General features: G+C 37.7%; 1 protein-coding gene across 1 annotated transcript in view; it reads right to left on the reverse strand.

Moving 5' to 3' along the window:
- Positions 1-4,672: 4,672 nt before the first annotated feature.
- The window catches only part of LAMA3 (laminin subunit alpha 3), a 110,318-nt gene continuing 99,370 nt past the window's right edge, over positions 4,673-15,620 (reverse strand). Inside the window, exons 65-78 of the mRNA XM_014253369.2 lie at positions 15,273-15,397; positions 14,803-14,923; positions 13,543-13,683; positions 12,694-12,824; positions 11,681-11,815; positions 9,392-9,536; positions 8,939-9,090; positions 8,353-8,542; positions 7,900-8,040; positions 6,949-7,108; positions 6,687-6,814; positions 6,475-6,568; positions 5,996-6,115; positions 4,673-5,841 (exon numbers count right to left, since the gene is read on the reverse strand). Of these exons, the coding sequence (XP_014108844.2) occupies positions 5,696-5,841; positions 5,996-6,115; positions 6,475-6,568; positions 6,687-6,814; positions 6,949-7,108; positions 7,900-8,040; positions 8,353-8,542; positions 8,939-9,090; positions 9,392-9,536; positions 11,681-11,815; positions 12,694-12,824; positions 13,543-13,683; positions 14,803-14,923; positions 15,273-15,397 (1,929 nt within the window). The 3' untranslated portion in view covers positions 4,673-5,695. The remainder of the gene's footprint in view (positions 5,842-5,995; positions 6,116-6,474; positions 6,569-6,686; positions 6,815-6,948; positions 7,109-7,899; positions 8,041-8,352; positions 8,543-8,938; positions 9,091-9,391; positions 9,537-11,680; positions 11,816-12,693; positions 12,825-13,542; positions 13,684-14,802; positions 14,924-15,272; positions 15,398-15,620) is intronic.

Consider the following 15,620-nt stretch of genomic DNA (forward strand, 5'->3'; position numbering starts at 1 on the left):
CATTTATGTATATTTGCATTAGATGGATTATCTTAGGTTTTATGGAGACTGTGTCCTGCCCTTTATTACATAACAAACAAATTTAATCTGCAGTAACAATTCTCTATAAACTTTGGCAATATCTTAGAATACATTTTTATAAACAGTAGGTAAGATTTACTGGATGTTTTAATAAGATGTATGAACCAAAGTCCTGTGAACTGGTTCAGTCTTTCCACTAAGCCACTGAACTTTGGATTATGCCTTTATGTTTCCCTGGAGAATTGCTCAGAGTGTTTTTAGCTTCTTTACTGCTTAGGTTAATGGCCCCAGGGACATATCATTACCTTTGATTTAAATGAGTACAGAAATGGGAAAGTTAGAACTTTATTACTGATTTGACACCTTGTTCTCAGGTAAATTTGTTAGCTGAAGCCCTTGACCTCACCAGAGGAGTCAGTACCTGGGCCTATTACTGTTTCTCTAAGTTTGTAGTGTCAGGATAGTAATTCTGATCGGAAAGTAATCAGGATCTAGAATTAAGATTTATGGTAGGAGCTGTTACCCCAGTATATAAATCCCCTATTAAGTAATATCTCATGCTGATAGATTTTGGCTTATTATGCTAATTATTAACCTTGTTAATTAAAACTGTGTCAGCAAGAGCTGGCTGGACACAAAGTAACTTACTTCTCCTTTATACTTTAAAATTTTTTTCTTTGTAATGTCTTCAGGCATCAGAAAACAATCGGAGCAATTCTTTCTAGATGGAAATTCTAACAGTTCCCTTCCATAATGTCTTAAGTTTTGGCCAGGACAGAGTTAATTTTTTGCAGTAGCTGAGGCAGCATGGCTGAAGGGGCATGGCAGGAGATTATTCCATACCACCTCATGTCATTGCCAGGAGCAGGGGTAAGGGACTCTCTGGCTTCTGTGGGAGAGGACAGGTCTTCTGGCTGAAAAAACCATGGGAACACTGTCTGCTGTTTTACTGTCTTGGGTGTCTCTGGTGAGCATCTTTGCATGTGAATTACCCTCTCTTTGTATACTTTCATTATTCATATTGTTGCTGTTACTGTTCATTTTTGTATCTCATTGCTGTTTCCAGTAAATTGTTCTTTTCTCAACCTGATCTTCACCTTTTGTACCCTAATTCTCAATTTCCCCACCACACTAGGAAGGGTCAAGAGAAAGGAGGAGTGGGCAAGCGTCAGTGTGGTTTGGGAGAGTCTCAGTGGTTGCACTGAACTGTGAAGCACCATTCCTAAACCATGAAACATATTATTTTATAAATTACTGACACAACTATGAATGTAATTACTCATTCTTACCAGTGCATAGTCCTCTTGTGACAGAAATTTTAGACACAGGCTCCCACACAATGGAGAAATCTGTTGTTGCTCCCAGTTTAAATATAACTGAACAGAGACAAAAGGCCATGATGCCAACTATCTTTCTTTTTATTCTGTGTGATAATGCAGCAGTGTTCCATCTTTCTCAACAAGTGAGTGACACCTTAACAAAGAAACTATTTCTCATGGAACATTTCACATGTGCTTCACATTTTGAACAACCCATAGGAAACACAGTAACTGGCTGAGGTGTTAAGTAACAATAGGTGTGTTTTTAAAAACATCTTATGCTCTCAGCTGCAAAGCAGGAGACATGGTACAATATGAGCAACAGGTCACAGTTTGGTTTCATTGCTAGAGAAGATCCCCTAAACTGACAGAACATAAAAACTCATTGGTTATTTTGCTTGCAATTCTTTAACTCAGAGGGTGCTTCATTGCAGCTCAGGCAATGACCAGCCTCTGACAATTTTAAGATGTCTGGGCCAGCTGCACAAAGGATGTTTATGTTTCTGCCTTGCAGCCTTAATGCCTCCAGTGAAGCTATAATATTGTATTATGGCACCATCCCCTTTAACATCCCTTTCGCAAGGTCCATTTAATGTATTTTTAGAAAATGCAGACAGATTTACAGAAGGCTGTATCCTAAATTTCCTTACATCATTAGGGAAAGATGCAGGTTTTTAGTTTTTTTAAATGAGGAAACCACAAAGAGTAATGGTAAGAGGCAAAAAGCATGGCAAGAGTCCATTACAAAACCATAACACAATTACAGTGTTTTCACTAAGACTGCATTTTCAAGGCTATTTTATGAAGGGCAGAAAGGAAGAAGGGAAAAAATACCCCAAATAATAAAAAATAGCATATATGGAAAATACTCATGGAGGACTTATAAAGAGGCAAAGAGGATGGAAAGCTAAAATTAATTGGCTCACAGGTGACTCAAAGAAGATGTTACAAAGCCACAGAAAGTTAGCTCGCCCAATTCATGTTGGTGGTGACAATGAAAAAGGTCAGTGGCTTTGTATTTTAAATGAAAGCTCCACAGTAATAAAAGCACAAACCCTTAGCTCAGGTACAGAAAGAATGTTTTAAGTTTTAATTGGGAACTTTTGTTATTATAAATTTAAGTTACAGTCATTAATAAGTAGTGAAAAGGCAGTATGTTTTCCTTTTTTATATATATACACTTTTTTTTTCTACAATGAATGTGTATTTCCTTCTACAGTGCCCTGTGATCTATTTAATTTTATTTGCTCTAAGTTCTTAGTGTCTTTCAGCTGCCAATAATCTGGCTATGGTTTGTAGTTATAATAAATGGAAACTCACAGACCTCGGTGTCATCCACCTCAGACAACATGATCCTATTAAATCTGTTGAAAATTAACTGGATGAGAACCCTTTGCCCTTGATACTTGATACTTATATGGACAAGAGAGAGATTTGATTCCTGCAATACCAATCTTTTAGTTTAGTTTTAGTTTAGGTTTAGTTTAGGTTTAGTTTAGGTTTAGTTTAGGTTTAGTTTAGAGTGGAAATCTGTTCTCCTTCTCCAATTGATTTGGGGTTCAGAAGAACTCTAACATGCTGTTAAAGAGTGTGCATCTTTTAGCCATTCAGTGTACTGAATACTAATCATGGTATTTGATTAGTAAAGTAACTATAGAATAAAATGTTACAGGGAAAGCTTCTCCTGTGTATTTCATTCTAATATGGGAATTGCTAGTTTTGGGGGCACACCTGAAATGCTACAGCCAAAAGATGTAAATAATTCATGCAAGTTATTATCAAATGGCAACACTGGTGATGAAAGTCTTGGAACTACTACTTCTAACAATTAAAAAAACCCTTAACAGTGTCCACATGGATTTCTTCAATCATAAAAATTCTTCATTGATTGAAACAGGACAACTTCTTTCCTCGTGTAAAGATCATCCACTGGACTTGATGATCCTTGAGGATTCCTTCCAACTCAAAATATTCTGTGAAAAAGCTTTTTACTAAGTGCTCCTCAGTCTAATATAGCAAAATAGATTTATTCATGTGAAAGTACAGAACCTGAAACTCTAGTTAGCTTTTATTCATTGTCCCAACAATGTATGACAGCCTGACTCTCTGGAAGCAATACAACAGAAAAAAAATGTGGGGAAAAAAACCCAAACAAACATAAAGAACCTTAAAACCAAAGAGATTTTCCTATTTTTTTGTTATGCAAAAGTAGTATTGTATAGGAATTAATACTTACTGATAGATATATCTTACATTTACTCAAGTCTTTATACATTTTTAATTTGATTTTGTCAGCATTGAAACTACTTCTGATCGAATCAATTCAAATGGAAGAGAATTGAAATCCAGGACTGGCTCCAGGCTGTGATGAAAAAATCTTGGCCTTTTTTTTTTTGTTTTTTTTTGTTTTAGTGGGGAGGGGTAAGAGAAGAATGAAAAGGCTTTTTTTTTGTGATTTGGGAAAATCTGGCTCACAGAGCCAACTGATGAACATGAGATAGGGAATGTTACTAGAAAATTGCATGATAAAATTTAATTGTTCCTCCTTTCTCCTTCTGGAAACTTTTAGTGTCAATCAGGCCAGTAAATGAATTGAGTATTTTCACAGTTTTGGTCAACTGAGTATTTGAGCAGTATTTGAGCTTTTATAAGTAGAAAGGATTCAGTTGTTGCTATCACAGGATATGATTTCTGAACTCATGACCTCCAGCCCGATGGGTGTTCTGTCCCATATGGCAGTACAGGTTGCTGTACAGGAGAATATGTTTCTGCGGGCATCTCCAGAGAGAGGGCTCTGCCATTACATCTCAATCCTTTGCTCCCTCTGAGCCCTCAACACCAGCATGCATCCCATCCCCACCAAAACTGGCTTTATGCTTCAGGAACCTCCACATGGACACAGATATGCCAGTGCAAGAGTTGCCATTAAAGAGAAAGCAACACAAGATTTGGTGTGAACAGCTTTCTGACACTTTTTTCACCCCGCAAAGCTGCAAAGGACCTACAAAGCTGCAAAAATTTGACAAGGGATTAATGACCAAAGCTATAAGGGCTACTGATCTGGCACCTGCTTCTATTAGTACAGCTTGCACCTCATTTCTGAGGACCTCACACTGAGGATATGCTGCTGTACATTGAGAAGGCAGCACTGGAAAGTAGGAGCACCGGGAGTGAAGGAGAATTTGTCAGCATGCCTTCTTGCATCAAGGACCAGCCTTAGAAAATTTTTTCTTTTTTTTTCACTTTTTCATTTTGGAAAAGAGGGTTGGCATCAGGGCACTGGGGATAAAAAAAAACCACCATTATCAAAATACTGAATCTGGATGCCAGTGGAAAAAAGAAGCCATGTCAAGTCTGTACAGTCCAGCCCCTCCACTCGGAAGAATAAAGGAAACTGGGTTCCTTGCCCTCTACTATGGGTCACAATCAGGTACCAAACAAAGATTTGAATGTTGAAGGAAACAGTTTTGCTGGGTTAGTCCTGTAATTTGTGCTACATAATTGTAGCAGATGCAGCTGCTATTCTTGATAAAACTTTCCTTCATTTCATTAGGAAAAAAATTGCCTGTGGAAGTGACTCTTTGGTTCTGAAGGTTGCAAAAAAACAACCCTCCTTTTGAGATTTTTAGATAACCAAATTGTGATGAGCAGAGATGCAGAGATGATGGACACCTGCTTGTTCAGGAATTTTCCTGAATCTTAAACCTGCAGAAATATTTGCACAATGCAAGCAGGATTTAGCAGCTTCTAAAAAGTACATTAAAAACCCACCAGGTTAAAACAACCAAACAAGAAAATGAAAGGTTTTAGGAACATACTGCATTTATTTGGTCCCACAATTCCTAACTTTGTAACAAACTCCCAGAGTTTCACTCCTTAAAGTGCTTCAAACTCCATTTATATTATTATTATTACTTTTAACATCAATGTACATTTCTGTATAAGCAACAATCCAAAGAGATTTATATTTTTATAAAATTCTTTATATTAATGGATCAAATTTGCTCTCAAGGTGGCCAACACCAAGGAAAATTTCCAAAATTAAGACACTGGAGCTGCTCAAGTCTCTGCTGTTGTGGGTGAGAGCAGAATTTGGCCCAGTAGGGTATATGCAATTATATTTTCTGCACACATCTCAGAAGGCACAACGGATTACCTCGGAAATCAATAACATTTAAAAGGGAGTTTGTCAAAGCAAATACTTTTCGTTTGCTTTGGCACAGTCCACATCCAGAGGATGCATTTGCTCACCGGCTGTTCAGAACAAGCAGCCTGATGCTGATCAGCAAAGGGGAATCCACGCAGTTCTTCTACAGACACAGCCCGATGTGTGCACAATGACTGTAACAGCAGAGTTACCTCCCTGGGCACCCGTGCAAATTCACTACACCATGAACCTCTGAAATTCTCCTGGTGGAGATATGTTTGTCATTGATGGTAATATTCCAAAGACAGCCAAAAAATGGGTCTTCTACTGGAACCCACGGGGTGTCCAAATTTGCTACAAAAAACAAGGTGGAAAGACCAACTTAGTAAGAATTAAAGAACATTAATTATGGCAAGGCTTTCAAAAGAGGAGAAATGATATAGGACTACGTGAATGGGTTGGACCTTACTTAGAAAGGGAAACATGAAAAAATAAGAAGCAATATTACCTGGAATTTTGCCGAAGTAGAGTGGCTGATACACACGTCTAAGAGGAGAGGGTTGAAGTTCAATGGTATAGTTACTCTGTGTGCCCACCTCTAGCTGCACTGTGTTCTCCTTCTGAGACACTGCAAAGAAGCAGGTAAATGAGAACTCTTTCTCAACCCTATTGAAGAATCAGCTAGATATGAAACTATTTTTAAATAGCATCTTTCGTGAGATTTAAGGCACAGAAAAAACCAGATTTTTAATTCAGAGCCAGACTGACAAACCTAGGTCATCTGGGGCTTAACAGAGCCTACCAAAACAATCTTATATGAAGATTTTTTTATATAAAAATTATGTAAAATTTAAAGAATTAACACATCATTCTAAAGAGTATTCTCAGACTAAACAGAAGTGAAATGATTAATAAAAATTTGGAGCTGCAGTGCTCTGTGCCCACCATCCCTTCAAAGCTTCAGAAGAAATGGTATGTACAGTGTACCTGCAATGGTATGCCACTGTCCATCAGTCAGAGGTTTCCTAGGTGTGACTGATGCCTGGAATTCTCCAGCACCACTATTTCCAGCAGCAATGACCTGTAAAGAAGTTACCTGTTAAACTACTGTAACAAAGAACAGAAGCAACAGGGGAAGGTCAGAATTTCCCCTGCTGACTGAGGGCAATGCAGCTGGAATGGAAATAGTCTGTACCTACCTTTCCTCCCTTCATGTAAATAGTCAAATAGTTGTCTTGCTTGCTTCCAGCATGGAGGAGTACACCTGTTGAACTCTTTGGTCGAATGGTAAATACAATCCTGAAATCCAATCCCATCAGCAAATTACCTGTGGAGAATTAAACAGTGGGGAGAGGAAAGATCATAGGAGGAGATAATTGGAAAACCACGCGTAAACAAGTAACCCATACACCTACATGCTTCAGACATAATTCCATATACCATAATCTCTACACATCTTACCAATGGCAATATATCCCCCTTCATTAAAGAAGTAAATCCCTGTGTCCATGGGAACATCCAGACATGGAAGTACGCCATTTTTTTGTTGAGGTGCATTCATGACTTTTCCATTCACCTTAAAATTCCTCAGGCAACCCTTGAAACTCTTCATTGGTATATTCTGAAAGCATAGTCCAAAACATGAATACTGAAGCATTATGGTTTTTTTCTTAGTAATAATACTAAACATTGGTTCTTTCAGACTGTTGGACTCTAGAAAGACAACTGGCACTAAAGGCACCTAACACCCATCTTTGATACAATGGAAAGGTATTCCAAAATTCTAAAAAAGTGCAGTAAGAGTTGGTTTTGAACATGACTTCTTCTCATAAAATGTATACTTCCCAATGATGTGTGAAAAAGACAATGCAAGAGGAATTGTGAAATCCCAAGCAGGCCTTCCCTTCCTGTTTATTTAAAATGTGATTTTATTAAATACCCTGGATCATTAACTGTCCCCTTTTTTAAACAGAAACCACATGTATTTCATATTAAAATCCAGTTCTACATCCGTAATTTCTTAATGAGAATGATTCTTTTGCTTCTCTACTGATTATTGCCTAGTCCACTGAGGTCAATGTTCTGCAGAAAAATAGTATTATAGTATTTCTGGAATTAAAAAAGTGACTTTGGTCTTCTCTATTTTTAAGGAATAAAAATGAAAAGAGTACATGGTTGTCATCAGTGTCTCAGCAACATACTGAAAATATGGGTGCAGGTGAAGGCTGTGTGGACAGGTGAGGAAAAAGATCTGCAATGAACCACTGCAAACACCAGTCACAGATGGCGCTCACGCGATCCTTGGAAATCTCCCCCCAAGCTTTTCAGCATGGAAATCTCGTGTATTAAAGACTTTCCCATATAATTAGTGCAGCATGGGGAGTGTGTGTGGTGGCTGAGTCAATTATTTACCTGTTTCTTCAGTGGTGGCAGCCCTCCCAAGTAGACTGGTGGCTTAATGCTGATGGCAGAATTTGTTGCCAATTTTCTGTGCTGGGCCCTTAGACCATCAACGACAAGGCGGGCATTCTTCCCATCTGTGCTGAAGACCACCTTTCCAGGAGGCAAACGTAACAGAATAAAAAACCCAAATGCCAATGAAAGCCACTGCAGATTTTCTCAGCGTTTAAATTAAACACCATGCTGTTGAAATCTTTAAACTGAAAATAACATCCTAATAACCATCAGTCTCAATAAGGTCTCTCAGAGACCTATCACCCACATGAACTTTCATAGGAATAGGAATTCATAGGCATAGGAATTAATTTCAGATGACCAAAAGTGAGTTTCTACTCTCTTAAAAAAGCAATAGGCTGTGCTTGCTGAATGCTAGTTATGCTATCATTGTGTTTCCATACTACTTACAGTGTGCCATTGCCCATCATTGTATTTATTACTGGTTTTGACTTTGATTTGTTTTTCTACACAGCCAAGTGAAAAGACAAAATGTCCTTTTGAAATGTGGAGAGCCATATAAGAGTCCTCAGAGCTTTCCTCCATGAAAACTATTAATCCTCTTGATGATCGAGTCCGTACATCTACAGAAAAATGTAACCTGTAGTGGAAAGTAAGCATATTCTAGTATAAGTCTATTTTGTAAGTTCTTGTATCTTTTCTGTTCTCCAATGAAACTCAGTTTGTGAAAAGCAGAATAGCATTTGGGTGGAATCATGGCATTATACACTGCATTTCTGAATGTGAATGAACTTGACATATTCAGGCTTAGGAACTGGCATTATCATGCACCGTAATTGTTTACCACATCCCATTCAATCTACTCAATTTAGGTAAACATTTGCACAGGAAAAAAAAGAAACCTGACCTTGTAGAGTAACCTTTTGTTATGGCCCAAGACACAAACACGAAGAAAATCCTTACACTCAGCACCCAAAGAGTTAAGCAGCTTTGACAATCCAAGTACTAGGAGGAGAACAGAGAACATTTTTCTTACCTGTCTGTAGATAACAACGGAGAAAACATGTACGATATGAAACTGTTGGGGATGCTTCCAAGGAGATACGCTTCACTGCTGTCATGTAACGGGGCTGCTGTAGTGTGGCTTTCCACCTTAGCAGCTTTCAGATAATCAAGGTATTTTTCATTCTGGGCGTGTAAGAAAGAATTGCAACATTTACTATACGTGCACATAAATAGAAACATTGTAATCAACACATTGAAGAGCTCTCACCCAAGGCAGTCAACAACAACCTTCCCTAAAGGATGGAAAAGCTGTTGTCATTCTAGAGAGGTATGGGTCTAGCATGAAACTCCAACACAGTGAGAACTGGCTTCAGATGTAAGATGGAAGGAAAGAACATCTGAATCTCAGTTCTAGAAATTATATCTGTGCAGACAAAGCCTGGGCATCAATATGGAGCAAAGATGACAGTAACAATAAGCATACCTTGAGCATCTTAAGCCTGAGAGGATTTTTAAATTCCTGCAGCATCATTGGTTCAAGGTTTTTGTATTCCTGGCAAGCTCCGAGGGACACACCAGTCTTGCCAGTATTAGCAACAAGATTTTGAACCTCAGGGAGCTGACCTGCCCTGTAGTGATGAAAGCAGTAAGTGCTGTGACTCAGCATTCCTTTTCTTTAGTGTAATCAATAACAAACATATTGGAAAACTCTTCTGCACAAAATATATTTCCCAGTGACATGATATAAAGTACCAATTTTTTATTTTTCAATGAAAAATGTACATTCAGTGCTGGAAATCATATTTTACCTGCTTCTGTTCATTTCTTTTTGGCTATAGAAAAACTCTGATGTTTTGTCGTAATCTTTTCTAAGCAAAGTAATTTTTTCTATTTATTTAGCTAAAAAGCTATTTAAAAACACAAACATATATGGCCCTTTAAAAAAGAGAAAAAAAATTGCAGCAGCCTTGATTAAGATTTCTGAATCAGACTACAAAATTTTGATTGGTAATTATACATAACCAGCTTCAAATCAAGAAAATATAACATCAGGTTTTGCTTCACTCTCTCCTTAAGTAAGATGCTCTAATGAGTTTTGTCAAGGGACAAAGCCCATCAAAACTCCATACGTAGCTCTAGCATTATAACCAAATTATCAAAAAGACTGCCAAAGCAAATTTACCCTGTGTATAAAGAATAATGTTAAGTAATACTATAAGTTTGTAAGTTGTACAAAGCATCTCTAATCAGTAAATTACAAAAAACTTTACAAGAAAGCTACAAAGCTCTTTGTTTGTGGTTTTCTATGAGAAGAGTGGTAGATTTGTGAGTAGAACCTGAACTTCTTTGATGCTGGTCATTCTCCATTCACTTAATCAGACCAGCTACAGTATTAATTCTTCATCTATTTTGGCACAAAAAATTTCCAAATTCATTTTCTGATGGGAAGTTTAATACACAGGTTACTTCTTATGCCTTTCCCTGGTCTTAAAAAAATTGAGAGCCAGACACGGTTAAGGGATAAGGGGTTTTTGCCTCAGTATTTAATGAGAATCCTCATGGTGCACCACTTCCCCAAGGTGGGATGAGCTGCAGTGCACACACACAAGGTCACCTATACAGTTTATAGACCTTACAAATTAGCATATCTAACAAGGATACCCCAATGGGAAGCTTGGATGAATGGTGTGATATTCCCCCATCTGAGGAATTCCCCCCTGGAAGGGCAGAATCTTTGTTGACAGGATATCTTCTAGAGAGGACCTTGGTTTCTATAGATAAGCATATAGATAGCATAAGGCTTTACAGCCCCCTACTATGAGGCCTCTAGGATGCTTGGTCTCCTGGATTAACAGAATACTAGGGCTATGCCAAGTTATCAGACTTAAGGAATTACAAGTATGAATGCTAGGAGTACTGAGGATACATAGAAGGTATATAAAAGAAAAGCCAAAAAATCATCTTGGCATCACTTCATTGACTTGTACTGCTCTAAATGAAGACATAATTTGAGCAGCCTGGTCTAGTGGAAGGTCTCCCTGCCCACTGCAGGGAGCTAAAACTAGAGGATCTTTAAAGGTGCCTTCCAGCCCAGCCCATTCTGTGTTTGTACAACAATCAAATAAAAATACACAATTTTTTGAAAAGTCTACACATGTATAAATACTCATCAAAACTTATCTAACACAAAGCCCCACTGGGACGTAGCTTATGACTCATGGAATGCTTGTCTTCTAGAAACATATTTATGCATATTTCTTCTCCTAAATTTTGCCTGTAAGGTGTCTCTAATCATCAGACAAACGTGAAAAAAAGAGACAGCCCAAATCAGGCAGATAATTTCTACATATATGGTCTCAGTTGTTTAACTGTTTTGCTTCTGTCAGTAGCTTTGTTCCTTTGACTACCTGGTTCCCTGGGGAGCTATAACAATACAATCTAGCAAATCTTTTTGGATACCTTTTTGGAACTTACCAAATTCACTCTGCAGTGTTCATTTTTTTGCTAACAGACTACTAAACAGGTATGAGTGTTCAGAATAAATTTCCTTTACATCTGAACAGCAGATTTAATTATAACTGGATCCCATGTATAATATACCTGAATGAAAGAGTGAGGGCAGCAAAGTTCGTGAGAGCAAACTTCATGAAAGCATTCATGAAGGCTTCACACATGTAGAAGAAAAGCATTTTAGCAAAATGTAACTTTAATATAATTGAAGAAGGAGAACAGGCCGAAATGCAGGAAACATAATTCTCTCTAGGCCAAATACCTTTTAATAAAGATGTTTGAAATGCAACCTTCAAAATTATCTCCACCAAGTTTTATAGGTCTGTTTGATTCCTGTGAGTTTGATGAACTGGGAGAGTCAATTGCTTTTGACTCATCATCAACCATCAGATGTACTCTGAAAAAAAGTGAATGAAAATAAGCGTCATATATAAAGAAATAGTTAGGAAACTAAATTACATAGATACATATAAAAGAACCATTTTCCAGATGTGCTTCTTTGTTACATTGTGATTATGCTAGAGCTTCATTAGCTAACTTCTGGGACTTTTTCAGTATGTGCTTATTGACTGCTGAGAAATTGCTCTGCTTTTCCGTATTAGATAATGAGCAAGAGTTGAAGTTCATACTTCAGTCTTACAGTGAAATCCTGGTGCAATTGAAATCCATGAAAAACCTCTCATTGTCAACTATGGGAAGGATTTAATTCTTTGTGTCAAACTGAAGCAGACAGTATTAAGTTATAATCACCCAAAGTTATAGCCAACCATTCAAAACTTTCCACTTCAACTAACACTTAGGTAATTTCATGCATTCCACAGCAATCAGTATGATTTAGTACCTTTCAGTAAATTGTCTCTACTAATTTCTAATATCTGCATAACAGATCATTCTTGAAAAAACAGGCACAGCATTTGCTTCTTCCCTGGACCTTTAACCACCTGTGTTATAGGGACACACATAAAGGTTATGGGAAGGGGAAGAGCTCCAAAGACTCCAAAGCTCCAGCTAGACAAGCAGTCAAAACTCACACAACTTATAAAAGATGTGCATAGTAGGGTACAGCTGAAACATCACAGGTACCAGCATGCACATTCATAGAACATGAATTCTATGAATTTCTCTATGAAGAGAAAAATATTTCCTTCATTATTTAGGTATTCTCTGCTAGAAGAGACTATTTTAAGCTATATATCCAAATAATTAGTCCCACAAAATTTGGATTTCCTTTCTCCAACCACAATATATAAGAACTAGATGAAGAACTATACTCACCTGTTGTCTGCTTTTATTACTGTCACATAATGCATTGACCCATCTTCATATTTCTTTTCCAGTTTAATTTCCTTATCTCGTATCTTTGCAGTTATGGAGCCAGGACTCAGAAAGATGGAAAGAACATCAGGCTACAGAAGAACCCCACAAAATGATCAGGTAAATAAATGAAAGAGCCTTTAGTTCTTGCTACTGCCATTAATAAGTTCTTAGTGGGCGTCAGTAGGCAACAAATTTTCTTATACTAGAACTGCATTTCTCAGTCATCTAGTACCAGATGTGTAAAAAGTTCTGCATGATGAGCATAGCTTCCATTTCAAAATACCTCTGCACTCTGAATAGCAAACATTTACTTAAAACACTTATTTATTTTTACAAAAAGCAGAGGACTCAGTTCTTCACTTCTCAAATGCCTGGTGTGCACTCACTTAGCTTCTCCAGCCTTCCAGAATGGGGTTCTATTTAAACTTCCCTGATTTCTGAGGGATCATAGCCAGAACCAATCCCTTTCCTCTGCCTATTTGGACATGGTAACATTTCTGTGTGGGAAGAATGCCATTTATCCTTAAGAAAATTTCCAGCCAATTAAGCAACAGTTTTCTTACTGGGATGGTGCATGAGCTACTCTGCAGAAGTTCAAAGCTCAGTTACTCATCAAACTACTTGCTGGCCATGTGAAGAAACTGCCGGACTGCATTCCTCTGGCCTATGACATGCAAGACGCCACACTCAAAGAAGGCATTTCTTACCTTAAAATACAGGAACCTATATGAGACTTATGACACAAACTGAAATTACTGATTCAGAGATAAAACCCATCACATATGCTAAGCTGAATGTGTTTCATACCCTTATATTGTAATTTAAGAGTGTTCCGGTTGAAGCTGTGGTCTGAAAGCCAAAGCCAACTTGGAAATCCTTGGGAAATGGGAAATCTGCTGCACTCAGGCTCAGTGTTCCATCCCTGGAGAAAGCTGCAGATCTCACAAGCTGAAAGAGAGAAAATAATGATTTCAGTAATTTTCCTTTTAATCAGAAGGAATGACAATATGAGACAACAGCTGCCCCACTCAACATAATTGTGATCAGCTCCAGTCAAAACTAAGCATGAGGCAAACCTCAAAACCATTATTTCAGTACAGAACAGACTGTCAGAGTTGGCTTCACCAGCATTAATTATGGTCTGAGAAACTCTAAAAAGAGAGAGGAGGCTTGCTGAGAGTAATGAGCTGTTCATCTCTAGCTACTGTGGCTTTGAAAGTTTCCACATTTGGGGACACAAAACTGAGTAGCTGGAGGAATAGTTCATAAATATGAAGCTGTGCAGATGAGCTACATAACTGAAACTGTGAGTCATGGGACACCTTTTAGTCCATGAGAGGTTTTACAGATACAGAGAATGAAGATTAGATCCTCTGCAAAGATAGTCTGTGAAGAAATTGCTCTGTGAAAGGTTTAGATGCCACAAGTAAAAGAAATTAAGTGTAAACTTTCAGTGCAATGCTGTAGTAAAAAGGGCAAATGAGATCATGCACCATGCAAGCAGCAGTAAATAGAAGCAGAAATTTTCATCTCTCCATGCAGCACTAGTTAAGTCAACACTAAAATGTCATGCTGTCCCATGTTAAAAAGAACATGGCAAAACTCAAGGATGCACAGAAAAAAATTACAAAACAATCAGATGAATGGAGTCTTAGATGACTTTGATGGAAGTAGTCTGCTAAGATCATTTAAGAAAAAAGGCTGAGAGGTCATTTAATTAGGAAGCATAAACATCTTGGCAAGAGAGAAGATACCGAGTAGTATTAAGTATTCCAGCCTAATCAATAACAGCAACTGGAAGCCAACAACTTACATGGTAAATGTGAATACTTAATTGTACACAGTATTAAATTAGAGTGGACTATGTGCTGTAACAAGCTATCACAATAGGGCTGGTCTCTCTTTTATTTCCACATCTTCAAACCCAATCCAAGTTCTTTTACTGCTATCACATGTTTTTGCTATCACATAATTTTTGACTTCAGCAAAACATAGTGGTCCAGGATTTATAGACAAACCAGAATCTGTGAACGCCAGCAGAAGTTTTTGAGGAAATTTATTAGTTACCTTCCAGTCATCTAGACATTTCTTGCTGACACCAAAAGTCTTATCAAAAACAACAGATGCAGTGCTTGGGTTTTTCACGTTCTTCATGCAGCCCCGGAATGGAGGTGTGGATATATTAAAGCTGGTTTCAGGGAGGGGAAGGAAAAATAATTCAGTAGCCTGGCATTTCAAAGCACACACTGCTGTAGTAACATATAAATGCTGACAATATAAGAAATAGAAAAGGAGAATGAGAGCAATCTCTCTTGTGTACACATACTCATGCTGATCAAACCCAATCTTTAGCATGAGCTCCAACAAAAATCGCACCATTAGCCAAAAATCATGGATTATGATTATGTATTATACACTTGTTTTTTTTATGTTTTACATTAGTCAATACAGAGCATGAAAGAAATTGTGTAAAGAAAGAGTTTTGATGGAGTTTCCCTAAAAAGTCTATATATTACCGTCATTTTATAGTTACTTACCGTTCCCGTAGAAAAGATGGAACTCCACCTAGGTAGTACTCAGTGAAATTGAAGACGTGTATGTTGGCTCTAATATCAGGACTGACATACACAACTTTCTTTCTTCGGTCAAGCACCAAATTAATCTGAAATACACAAATAATGAGAACCACTTCACTTGTCAGAAACAAAATTAATTCACCTGATTAAAAGTACCCTCACAGAGCAGGACACGGTGATGTTTTTTCCCCCCTCCTCTTGTTTACTTGTGACTTAAATCAAGGGTAACTGCAGTGGTTCAAAGGTACTTTGCAAACTTTGGGCATTTAGTCAAAGCAAGGAAAATGTTCAACTATCCAAATACAAGGT

This window comes from Pseudopodoces humilis, chromosome 1 (assembly GCF_049639895.1).
Source record: "Pseudopodoces humilis isolate 2021_Gansu_Grassland_sample_001 chromosome 1, ASM4963989v1, whole genome shotgun sequence".
NCBI classification, from domain to species: Eukaryota; Metazoa; Chordata; class Aves; order Passeriformes; family Paridae; genus Pseudopodoces; species Pseudopodoces humilis.